The sequence below is a fragment of the Xyrauchen texanus genome, chromosome 27 (assembly GCF_025860055.1).
Source record: "Xyrauchen texanus isolate HMW12.3.18 chromosome 27, RBS_HiC_50CHRs, whole genome shotgun sequence".
In the NCBI taxonomy this organism is placed as follows: Eukaryota; Metazoa; Chordata; class Actinopteri; order Cypriniformes; family Catostomidae; genus Xyrauchen; species Xyrauchen texanus.
The window spans coordinates 17702332-17724868 of NC_068302.1; the positions used below are offsets into that span (position 1 = coordinate 17702332).

At 37.9% G+C, this 22537-nt stretch overlaps 1 protein-coding gene across 8 annotated transcripts in view; it reads left to right on the forward strand.

Annotated features, from left to right (window-relative positions):
- The window catches only part of pbx3b (pre-B-cell leukemia homeobox 3b), a 113224-nt gene extending 90983 nt beyond the window's left edge, over positions 1–22241 (forward strand). For 2 of the 8 annotated variants that reach the window (XM_052094852.1, XM_052094853.1), the window contains exons 5-11: positions 1720–1855; positions 3512–3541; positions 11554–11719; positions 12267–12344; positions 13009–13121; positions 14075–14164; positions 21687–22241. In XM_052094852.1, the coding sequence (XP_051950812.1) occupies positions 1720–1855; positions 3512–3541; positions 11554–11719; positions 12267–12344; positions 13009–13121; positions 14075–14164; positions 21687–21779 (706 nt within the window). In that variant the 3' untranslated portion in view covers positions 21780–22241. The remainder of the gene's footprint in view (positions 1–1719; positions 1856–3511; positions 3542–11553; positions 11720–12266; positions 12345–13008; positions 13122–14074; positions 14165–21686) is intronic. The other 6 variants (XM_052094857.1, XM_052094858.1, XM_052094854.1 and 3 more) reach the window with 4 other exon arrangements.
- Positions 22242–22537: the final 296 nt, after the last annotated feature.

Sequence of the window (22537 nt, forward strand, 5' to 3'; positions counted from 1 at the left end):
TCGTTTGACCTTTAACCCATGCAATCAGAGTTGTGTTCAGTCACAGCCACTGATGATATGGCACCTGTTTGCTCTGTCATGTTATCAGCAGAATACAAAAACGTGTCGCATTATTCAGCCATTAGCAGTTAAGATGTGCTGTTACCAAGACCAAAAGCTTTAGAGCCTTTAGGTCATTCACTGAACACAATCATACTAAGCACCTGAAAGCAGTTAAGGATTTTATAGAGTGGAAATTAAGTCATTTGTGTTTGGTGGGTAGGAGGTCATCTGCAGGTGGTCCAGATTACTGTAATCACAAACAGTTGGTAGAGGAGATCTGGAGAGGCAGAGAGGGGAGAAATGATGCAGTGAGCTTAAGAAAGAGCAGTCATAGAGTAAGTGCTGTTGAGGTCTCGAGGAGAACACTCAAGTGAGGCGGAAGCACAATTGTTTGGCTGGCCACTCGTGTGAAAGGCATTAAACAAGGCGAGAGAAAGAAGCCAGCTCTTAACAGTGGTGGGCTTAAGGCGGGGGTGAGGGAAGGGGAGTAGAGTGGTGCCGAGTGGGCTGTAGTGAGTGGCGGTAAGTGCAGCTCCATCAGGCACTGCCCCAGTACTTGAGGAACAGTGCTCAGCTGGCCATGGCCTGATTTCCCTAATGTCCCAAGATACAGCTCTGACTGAGAATGCTTGAGCACCTCTAAATGCCCCCATCAGAGTGAAAGAAAGGGAGAGAGGGTGAAAGAAAGAGGGGGAGCTTGCTGATCACTACTCTAAACACCGAACATTTTATGCTTTGCTTAGAGCTCAACCAATTATGTAACAACAACCGTTTGCGTGTCCACATATGTGTTCTGCAAAAGGCCTTCCAAAGTTCAGAAGGCATATTAATTTCTTTCCAGCAGCCTCAATTTAACATGGTGTTCTAACTACAGTATATATGTTGCGAAACAGCAAAAGTGATCAAATCGCTTTATATGTAAATCTAAGTTGTTTATCCTAACCGACAAGAGATGAGTAACAGAATGTTTTGTCAGTCAGTTGGTTTTTATATCTGCCCTGTCATGCTGTGTAGCCCTGCCCACATTGATATCTAATTGGTCCAAAACACAGTTCCACATAACTGTACAATATATTAAGTATCAAACACATTCTGGTTCACTGTTATTGGGTCATGCAACATTTTCGCTTTCAGTGTGGATAGACAAATTATTGTCACTGGGAATTTGTGAGAATTTGACTGGTTAGGACACAGTCTTAGCGACTGTTTACACTGAATGCCCTTTTCCATTCATCTGCATTGTTTTTCAGTTGTTTTTAATGTGAACATGCTCAAAATGGACGTCTTAAACCACCTTTACAATAATCTAGAGTTCAGGTCAAATTTGCGGCACACTTGCCGCAAATTCACGTCAGTTTGTCCATTGTTGCCAAAGGTTCGCTGCAGGTTCACTACTTGTGAAGAGCTGCAAACTTCTGGCAAATATGTGTGGTGAATCACAAGCTCATTTTACATGTGATAATAACGAGTGGCAAATGTGCAGCCAAGTTGAGGCTAGTTTGCCAGAACTCTAGATTTTTTATAAGGGTGTCGTACCACATTTCAATGTTTTTTAACATCTCGCGTTCGGTCTAAACGGCCACTTTAGACTGACCATCAACCTTTTAACACAAATAACACTAAGTGTCATTACAGTTTCATTAATTGCCTTGCTCTTCTCTTTGCTAATCGGTCCAGACGGAAACGGCGGAACTTCAGCAAGCAGGCCACTGAGATCCTGAACGAGTACTTTTACTCACATCTTAGTAACCCATATCCCAGCGAAGAGGCCAAAGAGGAGCTTGCTAAGAAGTGCAGCATAACAGTATCCCAGGTGAGACCACACCACCCATCCATGTAGCACATGTCCTATTTGCTGGTTAGCCTGGAAAGAATTACTAACAACTGGCCAAAGCCTGTGTGACTCATGCCCAGAGTTTAATTAGGTTAATCAAATGGCATATTACCATAACCTAGGCCATCAGTGGCTAATTGGCTAGGCTAGCCTTGCTAGAATATCCAGCTTTATCTGGGTAGCTGTGTTTTGAAATGTAGTAGCTGGTTTCTAGGAAGTCCAAGTTGGTTTATAAGTTGTCCAGGCTTGTCATCATTACCTGTTCGACCAGCTCCCATTAAAAAAAAAAACAGCTTGATAACTCTGAGCTGGTATGACAAACTGGTTGCTGGTTTGTTGCTGGTCCAAGGTGGTCAGCACTACAGTGTTTTACAATCCTGGTCCTGGAATACACCCAAAACTGAACAGAAACTGTCTCCCTTATTTAACACACCTAATTCAGGGTCAAAGAACCTCTATTAATGAGCTGATGAGTTGAATATGGTATGTTTGAGTCATGCAAAATGTGCAGTGTTGGGGTACTCCAGAACCAGAATTGGTCTACCAGATTGGACGAGCTAATGACCAACTTATACCAGTTAAAAACCAGCTTCCATGTTCCAAAACACAGCTTAAGATGGTTATTCCAGCAGGGAGGTCAGGTAAGGCAAACAAAGACGTGCAAGCTTGATCACACCAGGAAGAAAATAAGTATAGGGCTGATCCCAGATCAATGTACTTAAGCACGCTCCCTCTCTCAATGTCCTCTTTTTTCCTCTTGTCACTGTTTAGCATGCATACCTGTTTGCTCTAACACATAAGTCTGATACTTCCACTGAGCTGAGACTCAAGCAGGGCCTAAAGTCACAGTGTGTACCCTGTTGTGGATGGATGCCACAGTTTGTGGTGATCTGTGTCAGTCATTGTGTTAAAGAGTAAATGTGTGTGTGTGTATGTGAGAGTATGCATGTCGAAGAGAGAATGGAGAAAAAAGAGAGACAAACTTTATATTAGTCGCACATTTCAGTGGCTAAATTAATTCTAGAAGTGTAGTTCATTATTGCAAACTGTTTAAAGGGCTAATTCATACAAATAAAAATGACAATTATGTCATCATTTAGTTATCATCATATTCTTCAAAACTATATGGCTTTCTTTCTTCTGTGAAAGTAACATAAGATATTAGGCAGAATTTGAGCTTCAGTCCCTATTCACTTTAATTGTATCTTTTTTTTTTTTTCCTTATGAGGGAATGATGACTAAGACAAATTTTCTGTCTAATATCTCTTTTTGTGTTTTATGAAAGAAAGAATGTCCAATGGGTATGGTGAGTAATTGATTACATAATTTACATTTTTGGTTGAACTATCCCTTTAAGAGCATCACAGTGTTTTCCCACTCAATAACTCAATTCAGAATCCACCTGAAGGCAAGAGTACCCACCCACACCCATCTCCCCACAGACAAAACTCTTTTCCTTTTTCAAATTTTCACAGAGGTGGTAAAAGAAAATGTCTAGTTGTTAACCTATTGGGCTTAGAAGAGGGTATTTGCATACTCTGTGATGTAATAAATGTGTTTTTTCTCTGTGGGGAGGGGCTTATGGAGGGTTGTTCAGAGTCAGATCCTGTAAAAGCCATTCTTTTTTGCCTTCAGGGGGTGGGAACCACCATCACAGTGGCACAGGTATGTCATGACTTTTCCTGATCCACTTTTGTTGTGTCATGTGTTTTTATTTTTTATTTATTGTTTCTTTTCCTTTTTTGTCACACCCCTTTATGTATGTTCACTGACACCTTAGAACATTTTAAGACATACTCAGCACTCTGTTCCCTCAACGTTTACATTTCCTACACTTAGTGAATAGAGTTCTGTACATTGAAGCAAGTGTCTGTTGAGAAAAGTTTTTTATCCGATATTATGTATGTTCTAAAATATTTGCTTTAGTATATTTAACCCTTCCCTCTTCCCAAGAGAATTTTACTCACCCGATTGTCAAATTTCTAAAAGTATGTCCTTTTTAGTTGTGTTATGTCTTGTCATGATACATTTTTGACATGCCTGTGATAGATATTTACACCATATTTGTGTTATGCATATGTTTGGGAACCCTTTTTTATTTGGAAATAGTCTTTATGTAATGAACGTTTATGTTGGAGGAATTCATTGGAGGGCATTCATGGCATTGGTTGCAACAAGTCAACAAATCTGAGCAGTGTTTTCAGATAGGATAGCCTAAATATTTTAGGTCTTACTTATGACCAACTCAAACTGCATTAAGAAAAATGTGACCAAACTTTACACAAGTCTCAGGTAATCTAATCTTAATACAGCAATAAATAAATAAATAAAGCTGGGGTTTCTACATTTAAAAAGGTAACATTCAGGAATCTAAAATTCTTAAATTAGATTAGATTTCCTAAAATAATAAAAAAATAAATAATAATATCTATATATATATATATATATATATATATATATATTTAGTGTACTATTATTAATATTAATTCAAGTTTAAACATGAATATAAACTATTATTTTAAGATTCCCAGTTTAAATGACTATTTGTAAATTTCTCACTAAAGAAGGATGATGTTTCCTCTGTTATTTGATCAAATTCTAGCACAAGTAGAGCCCAGAATTTGCCTGCTTTGCTTTCTCTACCGTGTCTGAGACATGCCACTGATTGAAAGTGATGTGTAGTGTTAATGGTATTGTTGATGAAATGTAGTCGTCTTTATCAGATGCCACTTCACTCACAGAATCAACCTCATTATCTGGGCACAATCTCTGCATCTGTGATGCTCAGCCTCCCAAATGAGCACCATGTCATACAGGATCACATTATGCTTTTTTTTGGAGAAGTTTCCATTACTGCTATCATTTCAGGCATTGAGTCTAGAGAGCATATTGTGCACCCTGCAAATGAGCGAGCACAAACTGTGGTGCCCATCACCCAATTAAGTGCAGCTCTTCCGCTTCGATCTGCCTGCGGTTCAAACAAGCGACACTTATCAATATTTCAGCTCATTATACATGTTGTAGAGCTCCTCCTCAGGTTAATGTGTTAACTATTAATGCAGACCGCTTCATTATTGATAATTTCAGCAGCCCTGGCCACTGAACCACCCATGACAGGCTCTGTGTGTGTGTGGGCGGGTTTGGGTGGTTTACGATGACATTCGTTTAGGTTACAAACTGGTAATTACAAGGGTATTATGCTATAAATGTGGTTTATGAGGACATTTTCAGTGTCCCCCATAATTCAAATCGCTTAAAAAAACATACTAAATTATGTTTTTTGAAAATGCAGAAAGTTTTTTGTGAGGGTTAGGTTTAGGGGTAGGCAGGGATATAATCTATAGTTTGTACTGTATAAAAATCATTATGTCTATGGAGAGTTTTCATAAGGATAGCCGCACCAATGTGTGTGTGTGTGTGTGTGTGTCCATTTAAGCCCCACTCTCAGCAAGAGAAGCAGTATATATTGGGTGGTATTGAGACCTGGATAAGATCATCCATCCCCTTTCAGTGACACTAGCGGAGTATTGACCCAAGCTTGGGGAGGGAGTAGTCGTGAATTATTTACTACACCCACATATTGGGTTCCAGATATAGAGGACCACTGCATCTCTCTCTCTCTCTCTCTCTCTCTCTCTCTCTCTCTCTCTCTCTCTCTCTCTCTCTCCCCTGGTCAGGTATACAATAGTTATTTCATTTGCAGACTGCTCAATCATTCTGCACTGGTTTGTCTGCCTGGTCTAAAAATAAATTAAAGTGAATTGGCAGTCTACATTGCCTAGTTTAGCTCAAATCTCTACACTGTGAGGGTTGAGTTCATTAAATATGATACAAATATCAAACTAAGTGGCATTTGCAAACAAATTTTACTTTTAATTAACAAGACAAAATGCTTTTGTCTTAATTTTTAACAATATATACATTGTTTTATAATTTGAAATACAAATCTTGTCAAGTGTTTGCATTTGTGCTTTATTTCTTTTAATAAGTGTGGTTTAAGTGTTTAAATACTTTTTGGAGCCACTGTATCCACAATATTCCTGTGTCCCATTATGCTTTGCGGGCGATGTGGGTGGAACTTCCGGTTAAGCGTAAACAATCATTATGCTATGTAAATAAAGCAGGATTAAAAATGACAGAAACTTGAGAGCAAATGATTATAATTATAGCGAGATGATATTGTTCTTCCTCGCCAATCAGGAAGAACCTGAGCAGAGTAACCTGAAAAACTATGTAGCCTATTTGTGCCTTCACAGTAGTATAGCTGGACATATTTTGTGAAATGTAAAAAATTATGTTTATTTTAAAGCATACCGTATATTGAGTCTAGTCAGAACCTGAAGAGTGTGTTGTACCAGGATTATGCACATACTGCAGATACAGGGGAGGTCCAGGCAGCAGGATGCTCCTGTATTACAGGACTCAGGCGATGATACTGTCATGCTGCCGTTATTCAGAAAAAGTTTTATTATTTATTTGGAGATGAATGTGTAATAAGCTCAATCTAGCTTTATAATTGTTAGTTGACATAATATCCGTATCAAATGCTATAAACTACATTAAATATTTTAGTGTTGACTGAACAACAGATCCTCTTGATAGATTGATGTAACACATTTGTAAATTGGATCAAAAGGAGGAAGTTAAAGATTGCTCAAAATCTTGTTCGCTTTACAGCACAACGGCACAGCTTCACACACACACACACACACACACACACACACACACACACACACACACACACACACACACACACACAAAGTCATGGTGCTTCAATATAAAAGAACAATGGCAGTGGCCAACAGACATGCAGCTTCTCAGCTGGGCTCTCTCTCCATTTCGGTGGACTGGGCCATCTTATATCTCCCCCGCCTCTCACTGTGAACGTGGAAATGGTAATTAGTCATAATTCATCTCAGGTGGATGTCCTTACACCTTTCTCTCTCCCCAGACGGGCGCTTGACCATGCCCTCACCTCCACAAACCCCCACCGCCAACTCAGGCCAGTGGAACCATCCGGACTGCCCACTCCTCCACGCTTTACTGGAGAGGAAGCCCGTGACTGCTATTTGTGCCCCCGGTCTGTGGACCACCTCAATCTTAAAGGGTTGTAGTGCCATATACCAATGAGTGATTTGGGGATTGGTATCCTTCATGCGGTGGAGCCATTGGAGCGGGCTTGGTCTGAACAGAGTGTGAATGTTCGTCCCAAAAAATAGTAGCGGAGAGTGAGGACCGCCGACTTGATGGCCAAAAACTCCTTCTCTATGGTGCTGTTCTTCGTCTCTCTCTCATAGAAAGCTTTCAACTAATGCAGCAACGGGCACTCCTCCCTCTTCACCACTTGGGATAGAAGAGCACCCAGGCCCCTGTCCAATGCGTCCATCTGTAAAACAAAAGGGGAGAGACATCAGGGGAGTGCAGAAGTGGCACGCCACAAAGTGCAGCTTTTACCTGCGTGAAAGCTTGTTGGCACGACTCCGTCCACTGGACCAGGTCTGGGGCTCCGTTTTTAGTGCGATCAGTCAGCGGGCTGATGATGTTTGAAAAAATATGCACAAAACTTCGATAGTAGCCAGCCAGCCCCATAAACGGTCTCCCCTCTTTTTAGGTCTTGGGTCTCAGGAAGGTCGCAGTCGCTGCACTTTTATCAATTCGGAGTCACACCGTGACCCAAGTGGAACCCCAGATACCATATCTCCACCCACCCAATTGTACATTTCTTCTGGTTTGCTGTGAGCCCCGCTCATCGCAGTGACATCAGAACCGCCCTCAGATGCTGTATATACTGTTGCCAATAATTATTGTAAATATTGATATCATCCAAATAAGCAGCAGCATATGCAGTGTGCGGTCTGAGGACTTGATCCATAAAATGCTGAAACGTAGCTGGGGCTCCAAACAAACTGAACGGAAGGGTCACAAATTGGTGTAAACTAAACTGTGTGGAGAAGCCCTTTTTCTCAAGGGATACCAGCATTAAAGGGATCTGCCAATATCCCTTTGTCAAATCCAGTGTAGAATAAAAACGAGCCAAGCCTAACCGACCGAGCAGTTCGTCAATATGAGGCATTGGATAAGCATCAAATTTCGACACCACGTTGACCTTTCTATAATCCACACAGAACTGGACCAAGCCAGAGAAATGATTTTGCAACCTTTGCAACCTCTGTACATTGTGATGCGAGAGGTGGTCCGCAATATACCGGGGTGAACTCACCTCCAGACCGAGCTCCTCCCTCTCTGGAACTACCGTCACAAAGGATACAGGGACCGCCTTTCACCATGGTAGGTTGAGATGGAAAATTTGACGAGCCCCACCTCTATCCATAAGCATTAACTCATAATCGAATTCCCCAACTTCCCGTGTGACCTCAAAGGGCCTTTGCCACTTTGCTAGTAATTTAGAGTTCGGTGTGGGTAGTAATACAAGTACTTTATCTCCCTGTGCAAACCTCCATAGCCAGCCTCTCATGTTATACAGCCGGGACTGGCATTCTTGAGCCTGTAGCTAATTATCCTGTGGTAGTTGCCCCGGTGTGATATAATTGAAAAATATGGATATGTGACCATCAATGAATCCCACTTGGTCAAACAAGTGCCATCGGTCCATTTCTTGGTCTCGAAGGAGCACCCCAAAGCGCTGTTGCTGCTCCGCCCACAGATCCATGAGTACCTAGTGTTGAGCCTGATGGATGCCGGCGAGGGATCGGAACACTTCCTCAAGTGGTGAAGACGACTCCATGGCAGCGAACCCTTCCTCCTTATCCCGGGTTTTGGCACCAGTGTAACAAGTTTGTCATTTGGATCAAAAGGAGGAAGCGGACAATGGTGATTCCCACAGAGGAATGTCCTTTTATTGAACTCAAAAACTTGTTCCCTTTACAGTGCAACGGTACAGCTTCACAAGCTGACAAACTCAAGGTGCTTCAATATAAAAGAACAATGGCAGCGGCCAACACACATGCAGCTTCTCAGCTGGGCTCTCTCTCCCTTTTGGTGGACTGGGCCGTCTTTTATCTTCCCGCCTCTCACTGTGAACATGGAAATGGTAATTAGTCATAATTTATCTTAGGATGATGTCCTTACCACTTTCTCTCTCCCCAGACGGCGCTCCACCACGCCCTCACCTCCACAATTGAATTTATTGTTCCTGTATAGGAAATAACGATGTCTTAGAAGCCACACAATAAACTGTACCATACAAAAAAACTTCATGCACTACAAATAAACATGTTTACCGTATGTGGAAAACATATTTAACATTGTACACAAAATTAGTTATTCTCTGTAAAGCACCTATAAAATATGATGTCTTTTAAAAGCATTGTACTAATAAATGTAAATGATACTGAATTAAGGTCCACACGGTTTTCCAAATCACCTTTTCCCCTTAAGGGAAGACAAGCACATTCTGCAAAGACACTCATAAGAAAGTGAATTACAGGCAGGAAACATGCAGGAAAGAGGAGAATCATACTACAATTAATTTCAAAGGTGATAAAACATCTCACTATTGTACATGTCTCATATAATAATGAAAACATTGTCACAGACAGTTCAGGAAAAACACAGTTCCTTTTTATAATAAGTAATAATACCATTTCAAAACACTTAAAGCATTCACAAAGGCCAATGCTGAATAGAAATGAACAAACTCCCAAAATGTCTAATGAACTTTCAGCACATGTACACACACCTATTAGCACAATAATACTATCATTTATGTAATTCATTGTGCTCCGTTTCTGGACATCGATCGAATCCGGACCATAATGGTGGATAATATAAGTAATCCCCCCCCTGTTAAATTCTTGACAATAAAGTGAAAAGAGCACACAAACAAATTATTCCAAGATTTTTCAAACAGATGTTCAATCAGAAGTCAATCCTTCTGTAGGCAGCCGATGGAAGAAGCAGCATCTTGGACAAGAGCGTTGTGCTTTGCGAGAAGTTTCTAATCATAACATTGCTGTTTTAGATTAAATTGTGTTTCAATTGATTATTAGGATAACCATTAATTGCACACACTTTTCAGGAAATTTTAAAGAGATCTTACTACATTTATAAAGCAAGAATCTAACAGCATGACATGCAAGCAAGCAGTGACCGGCTACACACAAAATGCAAACCAATCGCACTTCAGCTAGCCAACTGGAAATTCCGCCCACCTAGCAAAATACAGTGGACTCAGAATATTGAGGGTACAGTAGCTTTTCAGTTTATTATAAATGCAAATAGAGACAGCAAAAGAGGGAATAATAATTTAAATGATGTATACTTTGAAAAACGATTTTTTTGTTTTGTAAACCAAAATATGATATTAATTTTTCATAAATTAAATATTAATATTTTAGGGTTAGGAACAACTAAGTTTACGGATTTTAATCTTTGGAAGTGGCCTAGTTTAGAGACTGTCATTTCCATGGCCTTAAAGCTGCTTCATAAGCAGGTTAACTAAAAAGGATGACGGCTAGTGCTTTCATTGCTTCCAATTAAACCTTGCTTGTTAGTTTAACCTCTAGGTAAACCCATCAAACAATTGATGTTAAGGCAAAAGCCTGCCAACGATGGTGGCTTCAGCCGAATGGTCATTAATTTTAATTGCCTAGATATTAAAGATTTAGAAGCGCAGAGGCATGGTGGGGGTAGAAATGATTTGATGTCATGTAAATTCAGAGGCTGTAACGTAGCATGGCTCGAGCTGCTGGAGATATTAAAATGGAAGCAGAGAGGTGGAAATTAAATAAAGCATCATTAAGGGGCTGAGGCTCTCTGGTCCTCCAGTCCAGCCCGAGCCGGAATACGGCAGGAGAAATCGCCACGGCGACAGGCCACCGTAATTTATAGGGCTATTAAGAAACAACCCTTAATCTCTTTATTATTCCACAATTATGCAGTGCTAGCATTTGCACATCTACCACCCCCCCATGTGACCTAGATCTTATTGTTTTCTGGCTGCTGTTTTTAGTAAAATTAGCATTATTGTAATTATTAATGTATTGGGTTGAGGCGGTACGGCTGCTTTTAGGTGTGCTCTCAGAGTGGTGGTTATTATTGTGTCCCTTATTTGTCTTTAGGCAACAGCACAAAAGTGATTTTATGCAAAAGAAATGAACAAAAGTATTATTAAGATGCATAAAAACCTTTCTGCTGAAATTGAAATCAACCGGATGTATCTTCTCTAATTTATCATTAAAGAAAGAAAGAAAGAAAGAAAAGTAAGGAAAAAAAGAGTCACTCATATATGAAATGGGGTGAACAGCAACCCCCCAGCCCAAACAAACAACAACAAACAAACACTTTTAAGCAAGATCTTGATTAGATTTATGAGGAAATGTGTCACCTTCAAGTTTGGTTTTAGCTACATGATCCCCTAAGCACAACACTGATCTTAATGTTACCACAATACGGGTAGCCCCTATGTGTTGGTTTTTGTCTAGAGACAAAATGCATGTCATACTTCCATCTACAATAATGAACAAGCCCTGTCTGATAATCACTTAATTAGTCTGCATGCCCAGCGGATATTACTGTGGGAGGCTGGGGACCATGGACTTGATGGACCCAAACACGCTATCTTGAAACAATCACTCTGCTCAGTGCACAGTGCCTCGTCTGCATTGACATCCCCAACTCTTTTTTCCCCTTTCACCTTCTTTCTCTTTCTCCCTCAGGTATCTAACTGGTTTGGCAACAAGAGGATCCGTTACAAAAAAAACATTGGCAAGTTCCAAGAGGAGGCCAACCTGTATGCCGCTAAGACAGCCGTGACTGCCGCGCACGCAGCAGCTGCCGCAGTCCAGAACAGTCAGACCAATTCGCCCACCACACCCAACTCCGGTAAGCTTACACTGATCCTGGACAAGCCCCCACAAACCTACCAATTCAAGCTTGGTCCCATCTGAACCTCTACTCCCTTTGGCACGCTGGTTGGCTTCTATGACAGTGAGAGGTCCCAGCCTGGGGGATGAGCCTCACTCTCCTGCCTATGAGACTATACATGCTGAACGAGACAAGAAAAGTCAAGCAGAAACTTTGTGAGCGGGTTACCCATGCTGAATATGTTTGTAGAATTTGGGGGTGGGAGGGTTATAGGTTAGAAGCAATATTCCGCACCCACTTTTCCCGCTTCCTTTCCATAAATATGTGACAGTGTTACCCCCGCTGTGAATTGATGGATATCTCTTGCCTGGAGCATGTTACGCTCTTAAAACATATATAGAGTAATACTGAATAATTGATTAGCAGCATGATGCAGTGTGTAGCATAAAAAGATGCTCTTCAAAAATAAAAATCAGAAGATGTGACTGTGATATTGGACATGGCTTAGACCCTGAGCATATGTGGGTAAGCAATATTTAAGGGGTCCCCTTTTTCTTGCACCCAGGATTCCAGATGAAAGATGAAGAATTTCAGCTGGACTCTGCAGAGAACAAAAACACTCTATTAACCAACATGTTCACTGGTACTGGCCTTTTCCATAAGCTTCTTTTTGTCCTTATTGTCATTGGCATAAAATCCCCCTTTGAACTAGTCCAATAGATTAGGAGTGGGTGTGAACCCCTGTGGAATCTTAGTCAACTTCATACACCATATCTGTCCTTTTTTGTGATTCACCCTCTTTATTTTGGCTTTTAAGTTACCTTTTGGTGCAAATCCACCATGTCCTCTTTGGGGCCGTTCACACCAACAGTGATTTTTGCATCATTGTTTTTTATATAACTGTTGTGCTCCATATTGCTGTTTTTCTTAGTGTCTGGCACAGGAGGTCCAGTGCCAATTTAAAAGCACTTAAAGTTTTAAAAACATCTCAAAACAACTGTATTCTGTTCCATTTGTTGCTCTCCATCTAGCTTTTTAAACGCAACAATGTGTTCGGTCTGAACAGCCCCATAGAGATGTAGTGCAACACTCCCATCATCTCCATTTCTTTCATTCCCTTTCTTTTGTCTCCTTTTCTTTTGCTCTTCTTCTGTTGCTTGCTTTTTGAGCATCGCTTCCTAGTGTGGTGTGTGGTGCGCGTATGTCCTTGTACACATGTGTGAGTCTGTGAGTATGTGTGAGTCTGTGTGATAGCCTCTCTTTCTCACCCTCTCTCGTTATTCAGCTCCTTACATCTTTCCTTCTAGGTTCGTCAGGTTCTTTTAACCTCCCAAACTCGGGGGACATATTCATGAGCATGCAGAATCTGAATGGGGATTCTTACCAAGGGGCACAAGTCGGAGCCAATGTGCAGTCACAGGTAGGCGCTACGTGCAGGAACTGGGGCTGTGAACCAGAGCAGACCTGTCAGATAGCCTACCATCAACATTAAAAACTCAACCCCTCCTCCCAACATATAGACATTTTTATAGATTTGATCACTCCCTTAACAATTAGTCTCATTAAAGTCATGGAAGATTAATGATGAGTGTAGTCTGGCTGTGGATGGATCCTTCACAGTTCCAGACTGGATCACAAACAAATTACCATATCACAGCCCATAAGAGGCCCATAGAAATAGATGCTCATTATTTGCAGCAGGTTGCTAGTATATTGATCCTGGAGCAGACCCCATTTTGTAGTTGATGGTGTGAATGCATTTGGCTCTGACTTGAGCTTGTGGGTTGGTATTGGGTGTATGGTACTGTTCTTTCTCTAAACCTCTAAATCACCTGTTCATCATGATTATGCTATTCTTCTCAGTTCACATAAGCTCATCTCATCCTCATGTTAAAAACAAAGACATAATTTGAAAAAGAGTGAGAAAAAATAATATGCACATTTCTCTGATTCTCAGTGGTTGCTCATGACTGTAGTTCTGTTGTTTGTTATCACGTACCATATTCTCCTCTAATTATGTGTAAGTATAAGTTTGTGTTTTGTTGTAAATTCAAGATCAAAACTATTCCATCCATTTTTCTGTTTTATTGTGTTTAGAACTATTCTACCCTGGAAATATTAGTTGCCAGAAAGCAATAGAGATGGAATGTGCATATGTTGTATTAAATGTTGCATTAAACCACATATGTATCCCTAACTTCATTCATCTGCATATTCCATTCAGTATGATTCATTTAGTAAACCACAAAGCCATAACATTTTCATTTAAACATCATTGCTTTTGTCCATTGTCACCATAAATGTGTGAAGTTTGCATTTGTTCCTGAAACCCAGAATGTTGACAAGCTTGACTTCCTGTTGTGTCATCTGCAGGTGGATACCCTGCGCCATGTTATCAGTCAGACGGCAGGATACAATGATGCCCTGGGGGGGAATTCCATGTATAGTCCACATGGCTTGAATGTAAGTAAAGTTTCAGTCAGTCATGAAGTAGCAATGAATAAAGCAAGAATAAAATCTGGGGGGGATTAAAGATATACTTTTTGTCAATATTGCAAGCCTTCTTGTTTAAAAATATCTCCTTGATATGGTTGTTTATTTATTATATATATATATATATATATATATATATATATATATATATATATATATATATATATATATATATATATTATATACAATTGACACAAAAGAAGCACTAAAAATGTAAGAATGCCATTTTATTAGGTTGCGCAATATCAAACCAAGCGGAATTTATTTTAAAGAAAGATAGCACAAGCACACTTTTCAAGCAAAACCCTTAAAAAAAGAAGTTTGGTAGGTTTGAAATTATTTAATGATATATAAAGTATATTGTTCAAAATCAAGACAAAGTGTATTTGAACAATTTTGGTTGTGAAGTGTCAGAGGAACATGTGCATAGTCATTGTGATGAACTACACCTGGTTACTCTGCTTGGACACCACTGTGAACTGGAGGGGGACTGACTTCATTCATCCACTAAAAATCACCTTGACATTTGGTTGGAGAAAATAAAATGGTTGGTTAGTTCTGCATAATTTCTTTGCAGGTATAATTTGCTTTGATATTTAGTTGTTTAATGCAATGCCATTCATAATTTTTAAGTGTAGCTTTATTGTCCAAATACTTTTTGGAACCACTATATTTAACATCATTATGTGCCAACACACACTTAAACAATATTTCTAGCATTTACCCAGACACATTGTTGTGAAACTGTGTTTTGTGCAGTATATAGTTATTAAGACATAAATCAAAAGGATCTGAGACAGACAGCAAGAAACCTGCCTAAATCCTCAACAGAGTGATAATAGAGTGGGTGACAGGAGAAGTGTCTATCCCATAATATGCATAAATCATCATATAAAAATGCAAAGATTTTTTTTTTCAAAAAGCAGAAATAAATGCTTTGCTCAATAAAAGCTCAAGCTGCTCAAGTAGCTGGGACTGGTGGGAGAAAATGAGATTCAGAAATATATTAAGTCTGTTTGTTGCTTGTGTAAACAGTTCATATTACAGTAACCTATAACGTGGTAAGATGAAAAGGCTTTTACCTGCACGTCTTGCCTCTGTTTGCCTATTTTGAAATGCTTCAAAGAATTTGCAATATCCTTATCAACATGATGAAATAGGAAAGTGTGATTGCCTGCAGCCGTCTACAGGCATGAATTTTATCTTCTTTGATGAGGTTTGATATGGTGCCCCCACCCCCACCCCTCCATACACTGCGTAATCTGATAACATCAGAGTAAAGACTCATTTATTTGATGAGCGAGAGAGAGAAAAGCTAGAGAGAGAGAGAGAGAGAGAGAGAGAGAGAGAGAGAGAGACAGACAGATATGCTAACCCTAAACTATTAATATTCAAAAAACTATGCTGACTTACCAGACTCAGTGTTTTCTGATGGAGTAGGCCTCAGATACACTTTATTTTATGAAAGACAAACGTTGTTTAAAATATATATTTTCAGTGTAATCAATTGTAGCCAAATATATTTCTGTATTTAACATATATATACATATATAGGGCATGTTTTTAAATAATGAAACATTTGTATGTGATTAATTGCAATTAATCACGAATAATCATGGTACATTATACATTACAACAAATATAAATAAATATAATCATAAATATATTTAATTTACATTTTGTCTCAAAGAACTTGCAAGAAATTGGTTAGTCATCACTTTTTTTAATTATTTAACTTTGTACACACATTTTTAGTGTATGTATATAAACCATAAAGTCAATGGACATGCTCTAATTAAAACGGTCTAAATCTTCTGGCATTATACAGTGGACTTTTTTTAATAAAAAGGATCAAACGGGCAGATTCAATTCATATCAAGCTTTATTGTCTAGAGAAAAGTGTACAGTACATTGCCAATGCATTATTAGACATTATACATACATATATAAAACAAATCAGTTTTGTTTTTGACAGTGGATCAGATGAAAATGAGTGTGTGTTTTCAGGTGATGCAAAGAGATACGGCAGCTTGCACATATCTCTTCCACACCTGGCTTAACAATTGCAAGTGAAGTCTCCATTCTCAGTGCAGTAAATCCGCTCTTGTGTTTATTATACCCAGGACATGTGTTGTGCTTAATGAATAAGTGTTCACTGCTCCACACAATCACTTTCTGTGCTAGGATGTGCAGTCGACTCGAGCGTGTACCTCTTGGACATTTATATATAGCTATTTTAGCCACAGAAATGGGGGAAACATTAGTAAAGTTTCAAGAAGTTTAAAAAATGGTTATTAATCTCCGAAATAAATGCTTTAAATGTCCCAGCCATAATGAATATATAAGGGAAAGAGACTGGTAAAAATTTCTTGTATGTTTTCCACCATTTGTAATAACTATTTTCTTTACTACTAAATTATTCTCCGATGTGACAAATACATTTGTACAAATATTCAATGTAAAATACATTCCATACAGTCTCATACATTTCAAATGATAGTGCTTACATAATAATAATAATACATTTATTAAAATGCTTTCTACAATAGTGTTAGATACAGTTTACTATGTTACACTACATGTCAACTTTCCAAAAGTATTTCAAGTCAACTACCATTTCCAAAAGATAATTAGATATTCCTGATAGAGAACAGCTTATTCATTGTCCCAAATGGTCTTTCTACAACATCAAAGAGGAAAAATTAGCTTTCCAAAATCAAAACAAATCACTTTCTATTTAGAAACAGATGCATTCAGATGGAGGAATAATTTGCAGTGCGGTAATTAATAGAACGGAGCTGTCATATGTGTACATTCTGATGATGGTTAGAGCACCATTTGCATGAATTAACTCCAGCAAAACACGCATTGATAAATGCCATAAGTCAAAACGTATGCCTGATTTTTCACAGCAGCAGGACCCAAACATGGCAGTGTATCTGTAGCTAATGCAGAGATGGCCGTGTGTGTGTGTGTGTGTGTGTGTGTGTGTGTGTGTGTGTGTGTGTGTGTGTGTGTGTGTGTGTGTGTGTGTTTGGAGGTTTCTGTGGCCTGTAGCTGTGCAGATGAAGTGTCAGCCTCTCGCAGGCTCAAACGCCACACTTTCACACTCTCTCACTCTGGTCCACTGCTCAAGTCAGAACTGACTCTATTATTACTGTACAACAAGTGTGTGTGTGTGTCTGTGGGGGGGCATGTTTATGTGGTTTACGAGGACAATTTAGGTTACAAACTGGTAATTTCAAGGGTATTATTCTATAAATGTGCTTTATGAGGACATTTCTAGTGTCCCCGTAATTTAAATAGCTTAAAAAACATACTACACAATGTTTTATTGAAAATGTAAAAATGCAGAAAGTTTTCTGTGAGGGTTAGGTTTAGGGGTTTTGTTAGGTTTAGGGGATAGAATATATAGTTTGTACAGTATAAAAATCATTGCCTATGGAAAGTCCTCATAATGATAGGTAGACCAACGTGTGTGTGTGTGTGTGTGTGTGTGTGTGTGTGTAGGGAGGATGTTTGGGCGGTGTGTTTGAGTATGTGTGTCAGGCTTAATGCGAGTGATCTATGTCATCAGGGTACAGCAGACTTCCTTATAACGGTCTTGTTTCAGCATAGGTCCAGACACTGTGGCTGGAGGAGACCAGCACAATCTATTTATTGACCTGTTCCAGGAACTCAAAATCAGCAAAATCCTAATTTCGTCACTGAGCAGTCCCCATACACCAGGGTCTGAATTAACTTCATTTATTAAGGGGGAATATTTGCCACCCGGAATTGATTTTAAGGGGCATTTTTAACTTTTGAGAGGGCATTTTGACACACACACACAGACACACACGTACGTTGGTGTGGCTATCCTTATGAGGACTCTCCATAGACATAATGATTTGTATACTGTATGAACTATAGATTCTATACCCTAAACCTAACACAACCCCTAAATCTAAGCATTAGATATTTACATTTTCTAAAAAACATTGTTTAGTATGTTTTTTTTTTTAAGTGATTTGAATTATGGGGACACTAGTAATGTCCTTATGAACCACATTTATAGCATAATACCCTTGTAATTACCAGTTTGTCAACTTAAAAAATGTCCTCGTAAACCTGCCCACACACACACACACACACACACACACACACATACATATATATATATATATATATATATATATATATATATATATATATATATATATATAAAAAGATTCAATTTATTTTTAATACTTCAATTAAAAAAACAAAATTAACTTAATTATTTCTAATTTACTAAATTATTTTATTCTTTTCTGTTTATTATATTATATTATACTCTGAACTATTATACATTCTCATTAAAACATTTGACAATTATTACAGCACCTATCAAATCAAGTCAAATACAAAAGTGGTATTTAATTAATATATTATATTATCAATTAACAAACTGAATTTTTATAAATTCTCTTTCAAAAAAGTATGACTAATACATTACGTTAATTGGCTTTCCTGCATATATCATAAAAACTCTGCTAGAATACATTTAAATAAGTTGCTGGTAGGGGTGTGCAGCAAAGTCATGATCTGTATTTGTCTATGTCCATTATCTGTATTCGGATAGAAAATGGTTTGGGCGGGACTTAAACCGGAAGGGCGTTAAAACTATTTTAAAATGTTACTCTTACAGTTTAGGTTAATAAATCATGCCTCGTGTATGCCTTTCCATAGCAATAGCCTAATAATAATAATAATAATAATTATTATTATTTTACAATTATTATTTAATGAAATTATTATTTTGTTTTGTTTTTTCTTACTAGAAGAAGCAGAATTTGTTGGCCACATTAACTGTGGAATATGTTTTTAACTTTGGTTTCTCCTGGTATTTCTGATATTAATATCTGCATGAATTTTCATTTGTCTGTGCATGTTTAAAAACATTATTCTGGAGGCAAGAGGTGTTAAGCAAAATGTGAAATGTCAAGCACCCATTTTGCAGTGAATAATAAACACAAATTCATTGTTAAATTTATACAGCACCTTTTTAGAGCTCAGGAACAAAGAAGAACAAGAAGAAAAAAAGACAGAGCAAGTTTCAGTTACTTTGTTTTACATAAGCAGGAATATTCCAAATAGATGAATACTATGTGGAGCATTTAAACCTTTATGGAGCATTTTAACTTATTTTTCAGAATAAAGTCTTTCCTTCATCAGATCATTTCCTTTATCACTGATGTGGATATAAATGTGGTCAACTTTAAAAGACGAATAGACAAGCACTGATGTGAAATCTTCACTTCAGGTCAGGAATTTAACATCGTGATCACGTTTAGGCTATAAATTAATAAATGGGAATAACATGTGAATCGTGTGATACATTAACATAGACATTTCACAAAGTGGAATGTGAATATGATGTTGTATCTTAAATTAATATTACACACCGTGCCCATTTTCATTCATAAAGTTAACACTTAAGAAACATTGGTTGCACAGATTCATAAATTAGTTGTAATTTAGAATATGTTAATTTTTCAATGTCACTTTATTCTTGTGTTTCTTGGATTATAAATCAAAGAATATATCATTTTAAAAGTCATTATTCATGCCTTTCCGAATATGTATTCAACTTCGGGCACATCGCTAGTTGCTGGTCTCTATGCTAGATCTGTCACCTCTCTAGATTTGTATGTGTTTTCATTTTTTTTTTTTTGGCTCTATATTGTACATTTATGTGTGACATTTTTACAACATGCATTCTAATTTTGTGCCCTGAGCCTGAGCCTTGGCTACTATCTGACTGCATCTCACACACACACAAACATATACACAGTCACACATGGTTTTTACATAAACACAGACGGAAAGTTTTGATAACAGACACATCATAAGCAAATTAGCATAATCCTAACCTTTTGTTGTGTGGAAGGGAGAGTAAGGGTCAGACATGAGCAGGGGATTTATCTGGTGTTTTGGATGGAAGATATCCTTGCAGATAGTCTCCACCAAATGCTGGGCTATTCAGTTGGGAGCATGCAGGCGAGCAGGGTGGAGGAAAGGCCTGCACCGTCACTTCCACTCAGCATCCTTCGAGCTTCCACCCCCCTCTCCCTGCCCCGGTTTCCCTCCTCTTGACTGACATCAAAATATGGAGCGACAAGCTGTCGGCCCACCGCTGAAATCTGATTAGACATTGATTTCAGCAATCGTTCCCATTGGCCACAGCATTTATGCGAATTTGTTTTCGAAGAGCGAGGGAGCCAGGGAACGAGAGAGGGAGAAGCCGACGTGGGTTTAACGTAGCAAGATGGCCGTCGGCGTGTCAGACAGTAGATCAGAGGAGACACTCTCTTATTAATTTCTTAATGCATTAGTATGCATATGTATGCATGCCACAAAACTACATGGCAGGATAAGGACACACACTTCACTGCAAGCACAAATAAAAACACCCACACTTTTTGTTGCACATGCTATTGCGAATGTATGATTTATATATATATATGCATGCATGTGGGTGTTTTACATGTGTGCTTGCAGTGAAGTGTGTGTCCTTATGCATATATATATATATATAACCATTAATGTAGATGTTTGGATATTTTTTTTAAATGCCAATGACCTTAAAATGAGGGATCATGTACTTTTGATCATATTTTAGCTTGCCTTCTCCTTCCTTCTCTTTATTAAAACATGGACATTGTTTCAATTGACTAGGTAATACTTTACTTTGTACTGTATTTGTAATCATTAGTAAACCACAATAGTTTCTATGAACTAACAATTTACAATTCAATTTATAATTCCTGGTTAATGTTCATTTGAATAAATAGTAATACATTATATAAATATATATATTTTTACAAACTATCAAGGAATTATTGTATTTATATAAACTATCATTAACCAAGATTAATAAACGCTCATTGTTCATTGATAGTTCATGATACCTAAAAAATAATGTTAATACATGGAAAGAGTTACCATCGGCTTAATCGCTTGTATCATAACCACATATCATTGATGTTTTCTTCACTATAAAGTTGTACTTGTATTTTATATTATTATTATTTCTGTATATTTGTTGTGTTTTTATACTAATTATAGTTTTTTTTAATTTATTGATTGAAATTTAAAATGATTCATTATTTATATCAGTTTGTTTTTATATACTTATAATTTTTTCTATTGTTTATTGATTGAAATTTGAAGATAACATTGTACCCTACCCACATTAGCATATAGCGTATTACCTGTTGAAACCTTTAAATAGAAATTAAATTATTGAAAATAATTACACTTATCTGAGCAACTTCGCACAAAGTATCAGCTTAACAAGAACACTGACTTTGTTTGTTTATCATATTGTAGATACTGTATAAAAAGTCAAACTTAAATGTTCATCATATTTACAAGATGTAAAACTCAGTTGCCTCCATCCATATTTACATTTTATTTTTGGAACGTGAAATTAACTAAAATTTTTTGTTTTGTTTTTCTGTGGTTTTAGGGTAACGGGGGATGGCAGGATGCTATGACTCCATCCTCTATGATCTCCCCTACAGAAGGCCCTGGTAGTGTGCACTCTGATACCTCAAACTGATCTCATTTTTGGCCCCTTCCCAAGCTGTGGATAACCAATTACAGAATTACAAAACCACAGACTGACCAATCAGAGACAGAATAAACTCACAGCTAATCCAGAAACATCTTCATGGAATTCTCAAGCATTCAGATCCACGGTACTTCTACAATTCCACAATGTGTTTTGGAAGCTGGACATTTCTTAGCCATCACATCAGTCCACTGCAATTTTTACTAACAATCTCTCCTCTGATTACAATAAACTAATACGTATATGTTGTTTATTTTTTTTCATTTGAAGTGTACATGCTCAAAATGTATGCATTATCAAGTGTTTTTCTCTTTGGGTTTTCATACCTAAGATAATTTTGCATTTATTATTGCTTATAACCCCTCTCCATTATTCTAAGCAACTGTAAGCTTTAATACAGGAATGCAAGAACTGATATCTACAAAAATATATTCAGATAATGCTAACCCATGGGGGCAGAGGAAACGTAATCAATATTCAGTCCACTGCAAGCAATGAAGGAAGGGTAGAAGACATACTGTAAAAAACTACTTTTGAAAATGTGGGACAGTTCTACCTTGTAGGACACAATTTTGGCAATTTCCCATTCAAAAATCTTCTTGTATATGGTATAGCTTCAGAGTATTTATACATCTCACCAATCAATACTCAGCTTTATTACCTCATTGAAACTCATAGTAAACCAATAGATTTAAAACATTTTTTTGTTAGCTTATAGAACTCTCACTGACTACCTCTCAACAAAA